The sequence below is a fragment of the Aquarana catesbeiana genome, linkage group LG06 (assembly GCF_042186555.1).
Source record: "Aquarana catesbeiana isolate 2022-GZ linkage group LG06, ASM4218655v1, whole genome shotgun sequence".
Taxonomy (NCBI): Eukaryota; Metazoa; Chordata; class Amphibia; order Anura; family Ranidae; genus Aquarana; species Aquarana catesbeiana.
In genome coordinates, this window is record NC_133329.1 from 347,113,661 (window position 1) to 347,131,605 (window position 17,945).

Genomic DNA, 17,945 nt, shown 5'->3' on the forward strand with positions numbered 1-17,945 from the left:
GAAAATTCACTGTTGCAACACTGATCCTCCTCCCGGCCAATCGGTATGAAACCTGTTTACCTGTTTCCCAATTGGCCAAAATGTCTGGCGATCCTATTGGATGCCTAGCGCCGGGAGAGAGTAGACAGCACGGAAGCTGCTCCAGGAGAGGAACCTGAAGCAGCTTTCCCCGAGCCCACCATGCTCTCACCACCAGCATCCAAGGTAAGAACAGCGGGTGGTGGTGGGGGAGTGTGTTAGTGGTGCGCGGGGGGGTGGTTAGTGCCATACAACTGGCGGCCTGGGGGGGGGGGAGCTCTTCAAAAAACCCACCAGCCGCCACTGGCAATAAGTACTAGGTTCCTTACTGGGGCAAAATAAGCAAATATAGCAGCTGGTGAGTCTTGGCAGAATAAAAGCAGCCACTCATATTAGGGTAGATGTTGTTCAGCCTAAGCTAAATCTTCCTGACTATATAGACTTTAGCATGTCATCTGGCGATCTACTATTTAAATGTATTTTTGCTAGTGTTGTTCACTATATTGACTGTCAAGATGAATACATCGTCTTAACAAAACTGGTCATGAAGAGCTGTGGAAGGAGATACATCAAAGGAAATACACAATACAGGTCTTTATGTGATCTCAGGCACATGGTTTTAGGGATCGCATAAATATACAATCGGTGGACATAGATCTGATAAAACACAAAGGGTTTGCACATAAACAAGCCTCTAACTTAAAGGTGCTCCAGTAGTTACTAATTTATAATAGGCACCTCTCCGAGACATCAGCTCTTCATGATTCCCCTTTTCTATAATGACGCCTTGGGACATTACCGCTATGATGTCACTGTTTTGAATAGTGGTCAAGCGGTGTGCAATAGCAATGCAGGTCCTGCCTTGTCTAGCTTCATCAAGCGCTTCCTGCACAGTCTAAAGGAAAAAAAAAATCCATGTTATAAAATTGATCAATTAATGGCAAACATATCAAAGGAATTTCTACTTATAAATAACATTTACTGGCTTGCAACGCCATTTTTTTAAGATATAACCTAAACATATTTTCTGGAAACTTCTTTTCACAAAAGACTTTTTATCATCTGATGAGAAAAGTAAAATTCTATTATGGTAAACTAATGCCGTGTACACACGGCCAGACTTTTCGACCGGACTGGTCTGACGGAACAAATCCGGAGGACAATTCGATCGTGTGTGGGCTTCATCGGACCTTTTCTGTCAAAATCAGATGGACTTTAGATTTGGAACATGTTTCAAATCTTTCCGATGGACTCGTGTCCGGTCGCAAAACCCGTTCGTCTGTATGTTAATCCGACGGACAAAAACTGACGCTAGGGCAGCTATTGGCTACTGGCTATGAACTTCCTTATTTTAGTCCGGTCGTTTGTCATCATGTTCAAAACTATCGGATTTTCGTGTGATCGTGTGTAGGCAAGTCCGATTCGTTGGAACTCTGTCGAAAAGTCCTTCGGAGTTCCGTCCGACGAAAAGTCTGGTCGTGTGTACATGGCATAAAGGTTCGGTTAAAGTAATCAGGAATCCAAAAATGCACACCGGTTTTTTTTTTAGCAAGCCACCACTATGCTATTGATAAATTAAAAAAAAGGTATAATGCATGTTTTGCAGGAGAATTCTAAAGTATATACACTATATTGTCAAAAGTATTGTGACTTCTGCCTTTACACGCACATGAACTTAAAAGTGGGAGTAAACTCTCATCTCTGACTTGTATCTACAGGCAAGCTTATAATAAGGCTTACCTATAGATATTGTAAATATCTCCTAATTGTGCACCGTTTAGGAGATATTTACTGTATAAGCAGCCGATGACACCATCAGCGCATGCGCTCTGAAGGAACGGCCACCTGGGCCGTTCCTTCAGAGTTCTGTGCTGTAAACCGCGGCTCCCTGTGAATGTGCTTGAGTGATGTCATTGCGGCTCCGGCCAGTAACACAGCTGGAAGGAAGAAGGATGAAAATAGAAGTTGTTTTGTCTTCAGGTAATTGTTACACAATGTGCTAGTATGCGATGCGATGTATGCGATGCATACTAGCACATTATGATATTACCTTGCAGGTCAGAAAAAATAAAAACTCACCCAGTGGTTTACTACCGCTTTAATGGCATCCCAGTCTTAGTCCTTGGGGTTCAATATTGAGTTGGCCTACCCTTTACAGCTAAAACAGCTTCAACTCTTCTGGAAAGGCTACCCACTAGGTTTAGGAGGTTTAGGAGTGTGTCTATGGAAATTTTTGACCATTCTTCCAGAAGCACATTTGTGGGCTCAGGCACTGATGTTGGACGAGAAGGCCTGGCTTGATTTCTCCGGTCTAATTCATCCCAAAGGTGTTCTATCGGGTTGAGGTCAGGACTCTATGTAGGCCAGTCAAACTCACTCCCCAAACTCGCTCATCCATGTCTTTAAGGATCTTGCTTTGTGCATTGGTCCAAATCATTTGGTGGAGGGGGGATTATGGTGTGGGGTTGTTTTTCAGGGGTTGGGCTTGGCCCCTTAATTCCAGTGAAGGGAACGTTTAAGGCGTCAGCATACCAAGACATTTGACAATTTCATGCTCCCAACTTTGTGAGAACAGTTTGGGGATGGCCCCTTCCTGTTCCAACATGACTGTGAACCAGTGCACAAAGCAAGGTCCATAAAGACACCGATGAGCGAGTTTGGGGTGGAAGAACTTGACTGGCCTGCACAGAGTCCTGACCTCAACCCAATAGAACACCTTTGGGATGAATTAGAGCAGAGACTGCAAGCCAGGCCTTCTCGTCCAACATCAGTGCCTGACCTAACAAATTCGCTTCTGGAAGAATGGTCAAACATTTCCATAGACACATTCCTAAACCTTGTGGAAAGCCTTCCCAGAGGAGTTGAAGCTTTTATAGCTGCAAAGGGTGGGCCAATGCAGTATTGAACCCTAGGGATTAAGACTGGAATGCCATTGAAGTTCATGTGTGTGTGTGTGTAAAGGCAGGCGTCCCAATACTTTTGACAATATAGTGTAAGTCCTTAAACTTATGCTGAAATTAAAGATATTTGACAGTAATATCACTTTTCTGTACAAATGGAATGATAGTTTTGCCTTCTATTCTAATATTCTACTGAAACTTCTATATATCTAATCCATCATTATTATTAAAACCCTTTTTACATAATCCAGTTAATAAAAAATTTGAAAAATGATGGATACAGTGGACCTTTAAAGTGAAATTCCAGGCAGCTATCCCCCCCCACCACCACAATGCTTTCTAGTTATGTATTCCCTAAAAATAAATCTTTGAACGTATTTAATATACAGCTACTATAAGTATCTAAATCTGTATTTACAATGCTGTGAAAAAGTATTTACCCCCTTTCTGATTTTTAATTTTTTTGCATATTTGTCAAACTTAATCGACTGAGATCATCAAACAAATTTTCATTATTACACAAAGATAACCCCAGTAAATACAAAATGCAGTTTTTAAATGATGGTGTTATTAAGGCAAAAAGGCTGTCCAAACCTGCCTGGCTTTATGTAAAAAAATTAATTGCCCCCTAAATAACTAATAACTGATTGTGCCACCCTTGGCGGCATCAACTGCAATCAAAAATTTGCAATAACTGGCAATGAGTCTTTCACATTGCTGTGGAGCAATTTGGGCCCACTCTTCTTTGCAGAATTGTTTTAATTCAGCCACATTGGAGGGTTTTCCAGCATGAACGGCCTGTGTAAGGTCATGATACAGCATCTCAATTGGATTTAAGTCCGGGCTTTGACTAGGCCACTCCAAAACCTAAATTTTGCTTTGTTTGAACCATTTGGAGGTGGACTTGCCGTTGTGCTTCGGATCATTGCCCAAACTTGAGCTTGAGGTCACGAACTGATGGCCGGACATTCTCCTTTAGGATTTTCTGGTAGAGCTCAGAATTCATGGTTCCATCAATTATGGTAAGTCATCCAGGTCCTGAAGCTGCAAAGCAGCCCCAGACCATGACGCTACCACCACCATGCCTGACTGTTGGTATGATGTTCTTGATGAAATGCTGTATTAGTTTTATGCCAGATGTAACGGGACGCACACCTTCCAAAACGTTACATTTTTGACTCATCAGTCCACAGAATATTTGCCTAAAAGTCTTGGGGATAATCAAGATGTTTTTTTGGTAAATGTGAGATGAGCCTTTGTGTTTTTCTTGGTCAGCAGTAGCTTTGGCCTTGCAACTCTCCCATGAATGCCATTTTTGCCCAGTCTCTTTCTTATTGTTGAATCATGGACACTGATCTTACCTGAGGCATGTGAGGCCTTCAGTTCTTTAGATGAGTTCTTTTATGACCTCCTGGATGAGTCATCGTTGTGCTCTTGGAGTCATTTTTGTAGGCCGACCACTCCTGGTAAGGTTCACCACTGCTCCAACTTTTCTCCATTTGTGGATAATGGCTCTCACCGTGGTTCACTGGCGTCCCGAAGCCTTAGAAATGGCTTTGTAATCCTTTCCAGACTGATACATGTCAATGACTTTGTTTCTCATCTGTTCTTGAATTTATTTAGATCACGGCATGATGTGTTGCTTTTTGAGATCTTTTAGCGTGCTTCACCTTGTCAGCCAGCTTTATTTGAGTGATTTTTTGATTCAACAGGTCTGGCAGTAATCAGGCCTAGGTGTGGCAAGTGAAATTTAACTCAGCTTTGTGGTTAATCACAGTTAATTTGTGATTCAGCTTGGGAGGGGGCAATTACTTTTTTACATAGGGCCAGACAGGTTTGAACAGCTTTTTTGTTCCCTTAATAAATGAAATAATAATTTAAAAACTGCATCTTGGATTTACTTGGAATATCTTTGTGTAATATTACAATTTGTTTGATGATCTGAATCATTTAAGTGTTAGAAATATGCAAAAAAAAAAAAAAATCAGGAAGGGGCAAATACTTTTTCACAGCACTGTATATTATCTCCTTGCAGTACCCTATTAGGTAGGATATGAACAGGGATGGACAGCTCAATTGTCAGTCTACTACTGGGAGCATCCTGACTGGAGAATGGAGTAAGCAGAAGGATGGCCTGAAAAGGTTTATAAATGTAGCAATACTCTTTCATTGTCCAATTAGCAGACTGGGGAGGCAGGTCAGTGGAGAGATGTATTAAATACAGTAGGGACTGGCAAAACAGAATTACGGTAGAACAATAAAACACTGTATGTGTGTGTTTTTTAGACACATCACGTGTTATGTATGTCAAGTGTGATGTAAATTCAAAAATGAAGTCCTATTTTATATGAAAGAAACACAATAGTACATTAACCATATATAAAGTCTACCAGATTTATACTTAAAATATTCTGTAATTTCTCTTTACTACATTTTAGGTTACAAACCTTTTCACTTTCTGTGTCTAAGGCTGATGTAGCTTCATCCAGCAGTAATATTTTAGGATCCCTGACTATTGCCCTGGCTATTGCAATCCGCTGCTTCTGCCCTCGGGAGAGCTGGGATCCCTGGATTCCCACATTAGTTTCATATTTCTAACATAAAAAGACAATAGTTAGTCAAGTAAAAATCTTAACACTATGGTGTTAAACTGACCATCAATAAAGTCCTGATGAAAGGAACAGTTATGTCTAGATAAAACTAATGGCTAAGGTACTGCAAGTTAGTGTACTACATATACAATGAGAATAAAGTCTTTTTGTTATAATTGAAAGTGGTTGTAAACCTGAGACATTAAATATGAAAAAAGAATATCTTTCTATACTGTGTACTTGCCTCTATCCAAAGCACTGAGTGTGATTTACTGTATCTCTGCTGCTTCCTTCCTCTGTTACCTGTCACTTCTGACAGGTTTTTCTGACACCGATAGATAAAAATAGGAGGAGAGCTCCAGTACACAGCCTGTGATTGGCAGCCACAGCTCTGTTCTCCGCATACTGTGAGAAGGGGAGTGTGTCCCTTCCCTCCATTCAGGGCTTAGAGCTGTCCTCACTGAGATCTGCACTGTGAGACTTCAGATCCTTGCCCTCTGCTTTTCAGAACTGAAAGATCCCGTGTAAATTGTAGACTATGAATGGCTGTAGAGGACAGACGGCTACAGATAGATAAGTACAACTTACTTACTATAGAAGAACTTGTTTCATTTGTGTGTATCACTTCACTGGTTATATGTGAGGGTTTTCAACCACTTTAAAGTAGAACTAATGCCGCGTACACACGAGCGGACTTTCCGGCATACAATCCGACCGTGTGGAGGCTCCAGCGGACTTTTCCGGCTGACTGTTTCCCAAAAGTCTGCCGGATCTAGATTTGAAACATGTTTTAAATCTTTCCGTCGGACTCAGTTTCTGACGGAAAGTCCGCTCGTCTGTGTGCTGGTCCGACGGAAAGCCCGCTCGTCTGTATGGTGGTCCAACAGACCAGATACGACGCGAGGGCAGGGTATTGCATTTCGCGCTCGCTGCAATAGGAAAACAAATTTTCCTATTGCGGCGAGCGCGGCTCATACCAGGCCCTTAGGTCTGGTATGGATTTTAAAGGGAACCCCCTACGCCCAAAAAACAGGGTCCCCCCTAGAATCCATACCAGACCCCGATCCGAGCACACAGCCCGGCCGGTCAGGAAAGGGGGTGGGAATGGGCGAGCGCCCCCCCCCCCTCCTGAACCATACCAGGCTGCATGCCCTCAACATGGGGGGTGGGTGCTTTGGGGAGGGGGCGCTCTGCGGGGCTGATAAAAGTGGCAAGATTGACTTCCTTTTCTAGTCCTGTCGTACCTGAGTCACGTTCAAAATGAACTGACTTGTCCATGTGTGGGCAAGTCCGTTCATTCTGAAAGTCCACCGTAACTCCGGCGAAAGTCCGTTGGAAAGACGGGCGGACTTAGCCCGCCGGAAAGTCCGGTCATGTGTGGGCAAGTCTGTCCGTTTTTAAGTCCATTTTTAAATCCGGCGCACCTGGCGGACAAAGTCTATCAGAAAGTCTGCCGGACCAAGTATGCCAGAAAGTCCGATCATGTGTACGCGGCATTAGGGTCTCTGTCCAGGTCCCCTTCCCCTGTAAAAATATCTACCTTATACCATGGCTAAAAGGGACCTGTAAAAATATAGTTTGGATCCATTCCCCACACCCCGCAGCATCTAGGCATGGATGATTTCACATTGCGTCCTGGGGAATAAAGACACTCTTGCAATGGAATAGAGTGTCTTTTCATGATATTTAGGGTACACAGTGTTCCCCAATAATATTCCCAGAAGGATGGTGGCCTAATACCCAGCAATGAAAAAGAGTAAGGTAAGTATAAATCAATTCAATCAATTTTTACAAGTACCTTATAGACATATATACTTATAGTATAAGCTAGCAATTTTTACAGAGAGAGGTGGCCCAGAAATTATAAGCGGCCCTTGCACTGCAGCGCAAGGTTCACTGTGAGGAGAGACGTTTGTATTTGAAGGTTAAAGTGGTTCTAAAGGCAGAAGGTTTTTTAGCTTAATGCATTCTATGCATTAAGCTAAAAAACCTTCAGTGTGCAGCAGCCCCCCTAATGCCCTGTACACACGGTCGGACTTTCCGACAGAATATGTGCGATCGGAGCTTGTTGTCGGAAATTCCGACTGTGTGTAGGCTCCATCGGACTTTTTCCATCGGATTTTCCGACACACAAAGTTTGAGAGCTGGATATAAAATTTTCCGACAACAAAATCCGATCCTTTAAATTCCGACCGTGTGTACAGGGCATAATACTTACCTGAGCCCCATCTCGATCTAGCGATGTGCATGAGAGCCTCGGCTGTCTGGGACTCTCCCTCCTGATTGGCACAGCAGTGAAGTCAGTTGGCCAATGAGGAGAGAGAGGGGGTGGGGCCGAACCATGTCTGAATGGACACACACAGCTGCGGCTCGGGTGCCTCCATAGCAAGCTGCTTGCTGTGGGGGCACTCGACAGAAGGGAGGGGCCAGGAGCGCCGTCAAGAGACCCGAGAAGAGGAGGATCTGGGCTGATCTGTGCAAAACCAACTGCACAGAGCAGGTAAGTATAACATGTTTGTTATTTTTAAAGAAAAAAAAAATGAGACTTTAGTATCGCTTTAAGACCACCCAAGAGTGATATTTTCTGGAGTGTGAAGTATTTATTCAGTCCATGCTTCATTTGCTGGCACAGTGGGATATGTCTTATAACCGATGATATAGGTGGTTTTGGCACAACCTTCTAGGGCAGTGATGGCAAATCTTGGCACCCCAGATGTTTTGGAACTACATTTCCCATGAGGCTCAACTACACTGCAGAGTGCATGAGCATCATGGGAAATGTAGTTCCAAAACATCTGGGGTGCCAAGGTTTGCCATCACTGTTCTAGGGCATGCCAAGTATAAAATAACAGAGTGCTCTGTAACAATCTGATCACTGTTTGGCCAGAGTGTGGTTGGATTGTGCCTGTAAAATCTACCATCCTCTCAAATCTATATATAATTTTTGAAAGCTAGTGAGGAGATTATTCCTATAATATTTATAGATCCCCTTTAAGGCTTGTGATATTAATTTGATTTATATTAGGCACACTTACATCTGGCAGTGACAGGACAAAGTCATGTAATTGGGCCTTCTTGGCAGCTGTAATCACCTCCTCCATTGAGATCTCTCGGGAGTTGTCACCGTACTTGATGTTGTCTGCAATGCTACCTTCAAACAGCACTGGCTCCTGGGACACAATGCCAATTTTGCTTCTTAAAAATGACATGTTTACTTTTAAAGTATCATGGCCATCCACGAGCTGAAAATATCAATAGATAGATCAATACAAAGACATGAAGTGAAGTCATCACACTTATATAGTATATTTGCTTCTGGACCAGATCTTCAATCTTTCAGTATCCACTTCATTACAAGCTCCAAGATATGAGATTGAATGCAGAGATGTACATGGAAGTCACCGATGGAAGAATGCGAAACTGTTAAATGTTTATTATAATGGAACTTTAGACAGAAAATAAAGTTCTGCTAGATCTTCTCAGGCTGGCCCTTTTTGCAGGTATAGCTATGTGAAACATGAAGTGCCTATACTGTTCAAAATCCATTTATACTCTCACCCTGCTCTGCACAGGCTCAGCTTCTCTCAATTTTTAGGCACGGTTAGGCACTGCTGAGTTTGTGGAGGCTGATCTGCTGACAGCCTCAAAGCGGAAGTAAACCTATAGATTTAACAGTTTAAAAAAAATTGTTACATTTCCGGGAAAGTGCCGTGAATGTAACTGTCACATTCGATGTGCTTTCAACCAAACTGTCAAACCATCCAATGGCTGGTGTCATAACTGATCACAGTGACATTTTTGCCCATTCCAAAATCCGCTCTGTCGGATTGTAGGGACGCTCTACATTGGATGTAGAGCGTCTTGCCACAGATTCTCAATTGGATTTAGGTCTGGACTTTGACTGGGCCATTCTAACACATGAATATGCTTTGATCTAAACCATTCCATTGTAGCGCTGGCTGTATGTTTATGGTCAATGTCCTACTGGAAGGTGAACCTCCGCCACATTCTCAAGTCTTTTGCAGACTTTAACAGGTTTTCTTCTAAGATTGCCCTGTATTTGGCTCCATCCATCTTCCCATCAACTCTGACTAGCTAGCCTGTCCCTGGTGAAGAAAAGCATCCCCACAACATGATGCTGCCACCATGGTGGGGATGGTGTTTTTAGGGAAATGTGCAGTGTTAGATTTCTGCCACAGCGTTTTGCTTTTAGATCAAAAAGTTATATTTTGGTCTCATCTGACCAACACAACTTCTTCCGCATGTTTGCTGTGTCCCCCACATGATTTCTCGCAAACTGCAAACCGGACTTCTTGTGGCTTTCTTTCAACAATGGCTTTCTTCTTGCCACTCTTCCATAAAGGCCAGATTTGTGGAGTGCACAACTAATAGTTGTCCTGTGGACAGATTCTCCCACCTGAGCTGTGGATCTCTGCAGCTCCTCCAGAGTTACAATGGGCCTCTTGGCTGCTTCTCTGATTAATGCTCTCCTTGCCGGTCTGCCAGTTTAGATGGAGGGCCATGTCTTGGTAAGTTTGCAGTTTTGCCATACTCTTTCCATTTTCGGATGATGGATTGAACAGTGCTCCATGAGATGTTCAAAGCTTGGGATATTTTTTTAACCTAACCCTGCTTTAAACTTCTTCGCAACTTTATCCCTGACCTGTCTGGTGTGTTCCTTGGCTTTAATGATGCTGTTTGTTCAATAAGGATCTCTAACAAACCTCTGAGGACTTCACAGAACATCTGTATTAATACTGAGATTAAATTACTATTACTAATTCTATTTACTAATTAGGTGACTTATGAATGCAATTGGTTCCACTAGATTTTAGTTATGGGTATCAGAGTAAAGGGGTCTGAATACAAATGCACGCCACGCTTTTCAGATCTTTATTTGTACAACATTTTGAAAACCATTTATCATTTTCCTTCCACTTCACAATTATGTACCACATTGTGTTGGTCGATCACATAAAATCACATTAAAATACATTTAAGTTTTTGGTTGTTACATGACAAAATGTGGAACATTTCAAGGGGTGTGAATACTTTTTCAAAGTACTGTATACCAAAAATAATTTGAAGTGAATATGTTATTTCACCTTTGTTGTTTGTCTAGTGCTACCCCCCGCATGGGCCCCTGATTTGTGTCCCAGGTTCTCTTCCTGCTAGTGCAGCACAGCCAGGCAAACAGCAGCTTTCACTCTTCTGGCTCAGAAAACAGGGGTGCCTTTTTTAAAAGTTTATTACTGATCAACTTGGACAGGGTTTCGGGAGCTGTGGGATGCTCCAGAACACTGACCAAGAAATGAAAGGACACTATCTAGCAGCAACTTCTTAACACAGACCTCAAAGTATTAGGACATGAAGTGGGCAGCACTGGTACATCCTTAAGAATGTCCCACGCCTGAGTGTGGTGAAGGTTAACTGCTGTAACAGTCACAAGGATCCCACTCTCTCTATGAGCAGTACTTACATTGTCCTTATGGTTTTGGTGTCTCATTCAGACTCCAGCAGGCAGACTCCCCTGAAGAAGTCCCAGATAAGATCCTTAGTGACACCCCTCTCTTGTCTTTCAAGGTAGAAAGATAAGCCCCCAGACGAGCACAGATGTGACCTCAATGAGCAGGCTGGATCCTCAACAAGATGGCCAGGAAGGCTGGAAGCCCTCCTGGTTGGGAACCTCTCCTCCAGTGAAAAGAACCTAGCCAAACCTAGCAGCCTAGCAAAGTGGGTGCTACATCTGCACAGGCTTACTCATTAATAAACAGTTATAATTCTATCAATCATTCAGGTTCCATTTTGTATTTTTGGCTTCAGTAAAGTAAATTTTGATTAGCTGTTCAGGTTTAATGAGTAAGCCATATAAAATTGAAAATTTCAGTAGTTCAATGAACCTTAAAAGAGGAGCTAAAATCCACGTAGTTGTAACCCCCTAAACAGCAGCTGTATCATTCACAGATGTTTCAATTGATAAGTGTTGCAGAAATTATCACCAAATCCAGCTGTATTTGGCAGGACCTAGTAATGATTCTCAGGCCCATGGACCGTAGTGTACCATGGCCCTCTTGACTAACAAACTGTTCCTGGGGAAGCTAGCAAAGGGTTATGTTAAAAACCTTTTGCTGACTTCTGTTGCTTTTCCTGGCCACCTGAGGGTGTCTTGCTGATTATTCCTGTCTATCATTCAAACTGACATAAAGCAAAATTACCTTTTGACTAATTAAAGACCAAGCCACCATTTGCACAGATAAATAGCTGAATCTCACTTGGCTCAGACAAAAGTCTCTAATATGCCCATTAAAGCGGAACTTCAGTCATTTTTTTCATCTTTCCATCTATTAAAATTTCTGCCCTTGTCGTTTTAACTTTGGATAGTAAAACATTTTTTTCTGCCAGTAAATACCTTATACTGCCCACTTCCTGTTTCTTGTCTGGTAAAAAAGCCTAGGCTTATGACATCATGCACAGCTCTCTCTCATTCTCGTGAGAGTTTGCCAGGAAGGGAGGAAAGATGAGTCATAAGAGGGCCAAAGAAAGTTGCAGAGATGGAGGTGTGCCTCTGTGTGTCTGTGTAAAGCCAGAAAGTGAACAGTCAGCAGCTTCAGCTGCCCACAGTTAAAATGGTTGCAGCCAGAATCAGTGGAGGGAGATTTCTGCAGCATATTTGTCAAGTACAGAATCACAGTATATATAAAATAATATGCCAAGTGGTTGGAGGGAAGATCAGAATGGCAAAGATGTTTTTTTATGCTAGACAGAATTAGACAGAACTAGCCCAAGAAAGGGGTGGTCTTTTATGCAGTTGTTATTGTTATTATACAGGATGTATATTGCGTCGACAGTTTGTGCAGTGCTTTACAAATTAGTTATAAAACATTTTACTCTTGATGCATATTTTTTAATGGTAATGCTGCCTTTGCATATGCCAACATAAAAAGCATTCTTAGAATATACTTTAACCACTTGCCACCCGCCATATAGCAGAATGACGGTGGCAAAGTGGTTGCGATATCCTGTCACTCTTTGATGGAGACTATTTAACATGTGATCAGCCATGTCCAATCACGGCTGATCACAATGTAAACAGGAAGAGCCGGAAATCTGATATTCCTCACTCGCGTCTGACAGACGCGAGTAGAGGAGAGCTGATCGGCTGTTCTCCTGACAGGGAGGGACTGTGCTGATTGTTTAGCAGCACAGTCCCCGCGCGGATACCTACCCGGGGCCACCAGGGATGCCACCAGGGCCACCAGGGATGGCCACCACTGATGACCACCAGGTATGGCATTCCTGGTGGCCATGGGTGGCAATGTGTGCCCACACATGATGCCAATGTGTGCCCACCCACGATGCCAATCAGTGCCCACCAGTGATACCCGCCAGTGCCTCCTAATCAGTGATGCCCATCAGTGCCATCAATCAGTGTCAATCAGTGCCACTCAACAGTGTCCATCAATGCCACCTATCAGTGCCCATCCATGCCCATCAGTGCCCACCTATCAGTGCCACCCATAAGTACCCATCAGTGCAGCCTTTCAGTACCCATCAGTGTCACCTATCAGTGCCCATCAGTGCCACCTATGAGTGCCCATCTGTGCCGCCTATGAGTGCCCATCAGTGCTACATATCAGTGCCACCTATCAGTGCCGCCTATCAGTACCCATAATCGGTGCCACCTCATCAGTGCCATCTCATTGGTGCCACCTCATCCGCGCTCATCAGTGCCACCTTATCAGTGCCCATCAATGCAGCCTCATCAGTGCCCATCAGTGAAGGAGAAAATGTACTTATTTACAAAATTTTATAACAGAAACTAAGAAAACCTTTTTTTTTCCACAATTTTCAGACTCCTTTTATTTGTTTAGCAAAAAATAAAAACAGCAGAGGTTATCAAATACCACCAAAAGAAAGCTCTATTTGTGGTAACAAAATGATTAAAAAATTTGTTTGGGTACAGTATAGCATGACCATGCAATTGTCTTTTAAACAGCGACAGCTCTGAAAGCTGAAAATTGGCCTGGGCAGGAAGGGGGGAAAGTGCTTTGTATTGAAGTGATTAATACTCCAAGTTATACTGTATAAACACATTACAATAAATAGTGTTAGGCAACCTATAGAATGTAAAGGATGTCCAGTATACCTACCACCTTCCCTTCATCTGGATCATAGAATCTCTCCAACAACTGAACACTTGTACTTTTTCCACATCCACTGCTCCCTACAAATGCAAGAGTTTGTCCAGACTTTACTCCAACTGACAGACCCCTCAGGACCATACTGACCGGACGACTGGGGTAGGTGAATTTGCAGCCCACAAACTCAATGTCTCCTCGGAAATTGTCCTGTGTTGAATACAATTTGAGACAATTTTATAATGTTCATAAAAAGTAATTGTCATGATTACTTGCAGCATAACATTTCTTTGAAGATACTACTATGAGTTGAGGCACTATGGATACAACATGATATTAAAGAAGGATGGCTCACCATCTGACTGTTATGCATAGAGATAGTGATTTTTATACCCCTGGAACTGTGCATGCATTGTTGCCTAATCTACAAAGCATCATTCATGAATCATGTTTGCTTGGTTTCCTAAATTATGTACTTTTCTGCAAATCATACAAATCCACATTCAGGAGAAATTCAGGAAAATTTACAAAAAAAAAATATTTTTAAAGTATATCTAAAACCAAAACTTTTCTCAAACATCATAGATAATTTTAAAGGTACATGTAAGGCTGCAGGGTAAGTAGAGCCACACAAAATCTGTCTTGACTTTTTTTGTCAATTTGCTGGTCGTTGTTTGACATTTGGCAGTGAGTGGGTGAAGGAAGTTGCAGAGAACAGGGAACTGACTGCACAGTCTAGTTTAAGCCAGCTAATAGACATGTGCAATTTGTTTAGTTTGGAATTCCTTTTTTTTTAACGAATTTAGACAAATTCGTTAATTCGGAGATATCAGAATTGGGGACAAGGGCCTCTTCCCCACAACTCTGGCCTGTGTTGAGGGCATGTGGCCTGGTATGGTTCAGATGGAGGTGGGGCGCTTGCTCGACCCCTCCCTTTCCTGACCAACGAGCCTGGTATGGATTGAGGGGACCCCACGCCATTTCTTTGACGACTTTTTTTTTTATTGCCAGCAATTCTTGTTCCTACATTCAGCTGGCATCAGGGAATGACAGCTGGTGACTCATCGGTTGTTAAGGATGCGGCGGCTGGCTTCCTGGCCTGCTCCTTAACAACCAGCTATACACAGTTTGTTATGGAGAAAAAAGCAAAATGCATGTAAAACACAAAAAAATGCAACACTTGTGTTTTTTGGTGCGGGTCCATTGAAATCTATTACACGCAAAGCGAAATCTGCTGCAGGAAAAAAAGTACCTGACCCTTTCCAAAAACGCGCCAGCTGAAAAACGCATAGATGTGAATGTGTACCATTGGAAACCATGTTAAATGGACTGTACTGAGTTTCTGCAAACTGCAAAACACACTAAAAAACCATATAGGTGTGAACATAAGGTTACTGTCCATTTAGCAGGCTGGGGGGGGGGGGGGGAGGGTTCACCAAACCCTGTTTTTTCTGTATAAGTCAAAGATCTGGTTGTGTCACAAAACTAAATTACTGTATAAACTCTTTTGCAGGTTAAACAAAAACAGTGTGTTGCAACCATAGTTTGGTGGTCCAAGCAGCAACTTTCTACTAAGAACACCTATTTATTACATAACTTTTCTGTTTTAATTGGTCCTTAAGCTATGATGGCATGTGATAATGTAATAAATAAGCTTATATGAAATGACCCTATTTCTCCTAATGATAGGAACCAGTTGTATGGCCAATGCCTACTTTGGAAAAACTGCCTTAGTAGGCTTACCGTAAATAATAACCTAATGGAAGTGGAATATAGGCAGCTTGTCACCAATTGTCTCTAACTAATCGCTGCAGGAAAGCTGCATCCAGAAGAATGTGTGTACAGAAAGACCAAACAACAAAAAAGTCACATATTGTTAGGTGTCCTTTACCAGGAAAATGGGGCTTTTTTGGTACCTAGTGACTAGTGGGAAACCAATAAATATGTGCATTATTTATGCTGAGCTTGCTTAGTACTGGGAAAATAAATCTTGGACAAAATGTTCTTTTACTTCTCCTTCACTGAATGACAAAACTGAAGTTAGCTTCAGTAGAATTTCCCCTTCCCTGTGGGCTTTCCAGCTAGATTGGAAACAACCTAATGGTAGAGACTAAAAGAAGAAAAAAAAGTTGTTCCTTTACTAACACGTCATAAACAAACAGCAATCTGCAATTTCTCCTTTTCTGTGAGGCTGTAAACAGGGTAAGGTCTTCAGGCTGAGGTCTTTTCCTGCACAAGTTGATGCTGGATAGCATAGCCCTGACCTCACTTTCTGCCATTTCAGTTAAGAAAAATGTTTTTATATTTAAAACTTAGTTTCACCTGTGCAGCCATGGATGTATTTGACTATATGAAAGGCAGGACATTTGATATAGAAGAATGTTTTCAACAAAATTCAAGTCATAATGTGGATTTGGAGAAAGGTTTTAAAGAATTGCAACACGATATGGAGAAACAAATCAGAATATGGTGGGATATAGCATCCCTAGAGACATACATAAAGAAAAACCTTACCCCTAGGAGACTTGGATGGGATGTCAGCCCTAATGATGGTATAGATGACTTAGGCCTTTTAGATGAATGGTACCAATTCTCTAATGCATGTGAACAAAAACTCATGCAACTTATGATCAAAAGAAGGAGAACAAAAAATATGTAATTGGAATCAAAAATCACTGTTCTGAAAGGAAGGATGGTACCATTCATAGATAACATAGATTATCAAGAAAGAGCAAAAAAACGTCAAACTTATTTAACCAAATATGATGGAGAAATAAAAAAAAGAAGCTTAAAAAATATCAAAGGGATCTTAAAGATTTTAGTGACAATAAAGTTTATAAATGGCAGGAAGATATAGAACCCCCAGGATCAAAAGATTCCTCAGTGGAGAGGGAAATAGAGATTTGAGATGTAATAGCCCAGATGACCAACACATCTCAAACGAACCCTACAGTCACAACTAAAAAAGATAATAAAGTTCCAAACAAACCTTAAAATAACATTAATCATTCCAATCATCACCCGTGCACCAGGCAATATTCTGTCCCCACCCTCAATAGGTATGCACCTCTGGGTAATCATACCCCCGAATACCATGGCCAATGTGAATATGGTCATAACCATTATCCACCCCGTCCACCTAGAGGTGGATATAGGGGTAATTTTAGAGGTAGACCAGCACCTTATCAGAATTATTATCACCAGGGGGGGATTGGAGGGGATGGAGGGAACCATACCAGACCCCACCTCCACCTCCCCAACAATATACAAGGGACCATTTAGAAATAGAGAAAAAAGAGGAGAAAGTAGAAATAAAAAGAAAAAGGGACAATTAGATGAGGGTCTTTTTAATTTAGCAGGCATCCATTTCTCTGAAGAAGAGATGGAGGTCCTAGCTAAAGGATTAAAATTTGCACCAGATAGGATCCTTGATAAGTTTTAAGCTTTTATCGACATTGAAAAACTTAATATAAAGAAACATTTTGCAAGCTTACCCCCAGGAAGTATTGGGGATCAAGAGTTTGTACATAATGGACTTAAAACAAAATTGTTTTTTAACTCCAAGAAAGGCACACATCACCTTATTGAGGTATTCAAACACCTAATTCAGGATGAGGTTGAACGAGGAAAATGAATGAATATGGGAAGGAATTAAACAACTGGAAAAAAAAAAAAGATATTGTAGTGAGACCAGCAGATAAGGGGGGAGGGCTGGTAATACTCACTATAGAGGACTATAATCAAGAAGTACTTAGATTATTGGCAGATAATACCACATATACAAAATTTAAATCAGGTCCTACAACCAAATTAAAATCAGAACTCACTGAGTGGGTAAATAAGGGTATTAAAATTAAAATTCTCGACAAGAAAGAGACAAAATATTTGATCCCACAAACTACCAGAATACCAGTGATGTATATAATCCCTAAAGTGCACAATTTCAAAGATCACCCGCGGGGAAGACCCATTATTAGCGGGATTGATTTCCTGTATTCCAGAGTGGGTGAATATCTGGACATTTATTTGAAACCATTAGTCACACAAGGAAGAGCCTATCTTAAGGATAGTAGAGAACTCATTAAGATGTTACAAAAAGTTAAGGTTACCCTGAATACCATTTTGGTTACAGCAAACATAGAATCTTTGTATACCAATATTAACCAACATGATGTCCTGAAATCAGTAAAATGGGCCCTGAAATGGCAATCCTCATTAAAGGGGGTGCAAATCCGTTTTTTTATTGAGGGGATTAAAAATAGCGATGGGTATCAATTTTTTCTGGTTTAAAAAACTGT

At 41.7% G+C, this 17,945-nt stretch overlaps 1 protein-coding gene across 1 annotated transcript in view; it reads right to left on the bottom strand.

Annotated features, from left to right (window-relative positions):
• Positions 1–239: 239 nt before the first annotated feature.
• Positions 240–17,945, bottom strand: part of LOC141147033 (bile salt export pump-like) — a 122,553-nt gene continuing 104,847 nt past the window's right edge. The window contains exons 21-24 of the mRNA XM_073634005.1: positions 13,660–13,857; positions 8,545–8,751; positions 5,366–5,512; positions 240–913 (exon numbers count right to left, since the gene is read on the bottom strand). Of these exons, the coding sequence (XP_073490106.1) occupies positions 713–913; positions 5,366–5,512; positions 8,545–8,751; positions 13,660–13,857 (753 nt within the window). The 3' untranslated portion in view covers positions 240–712. The remainder of the gene's footprint in view (positions 914–5,365; positions 5,513–8,544; positions 8,752–13,659; positions 13,858–17,945) is intronic.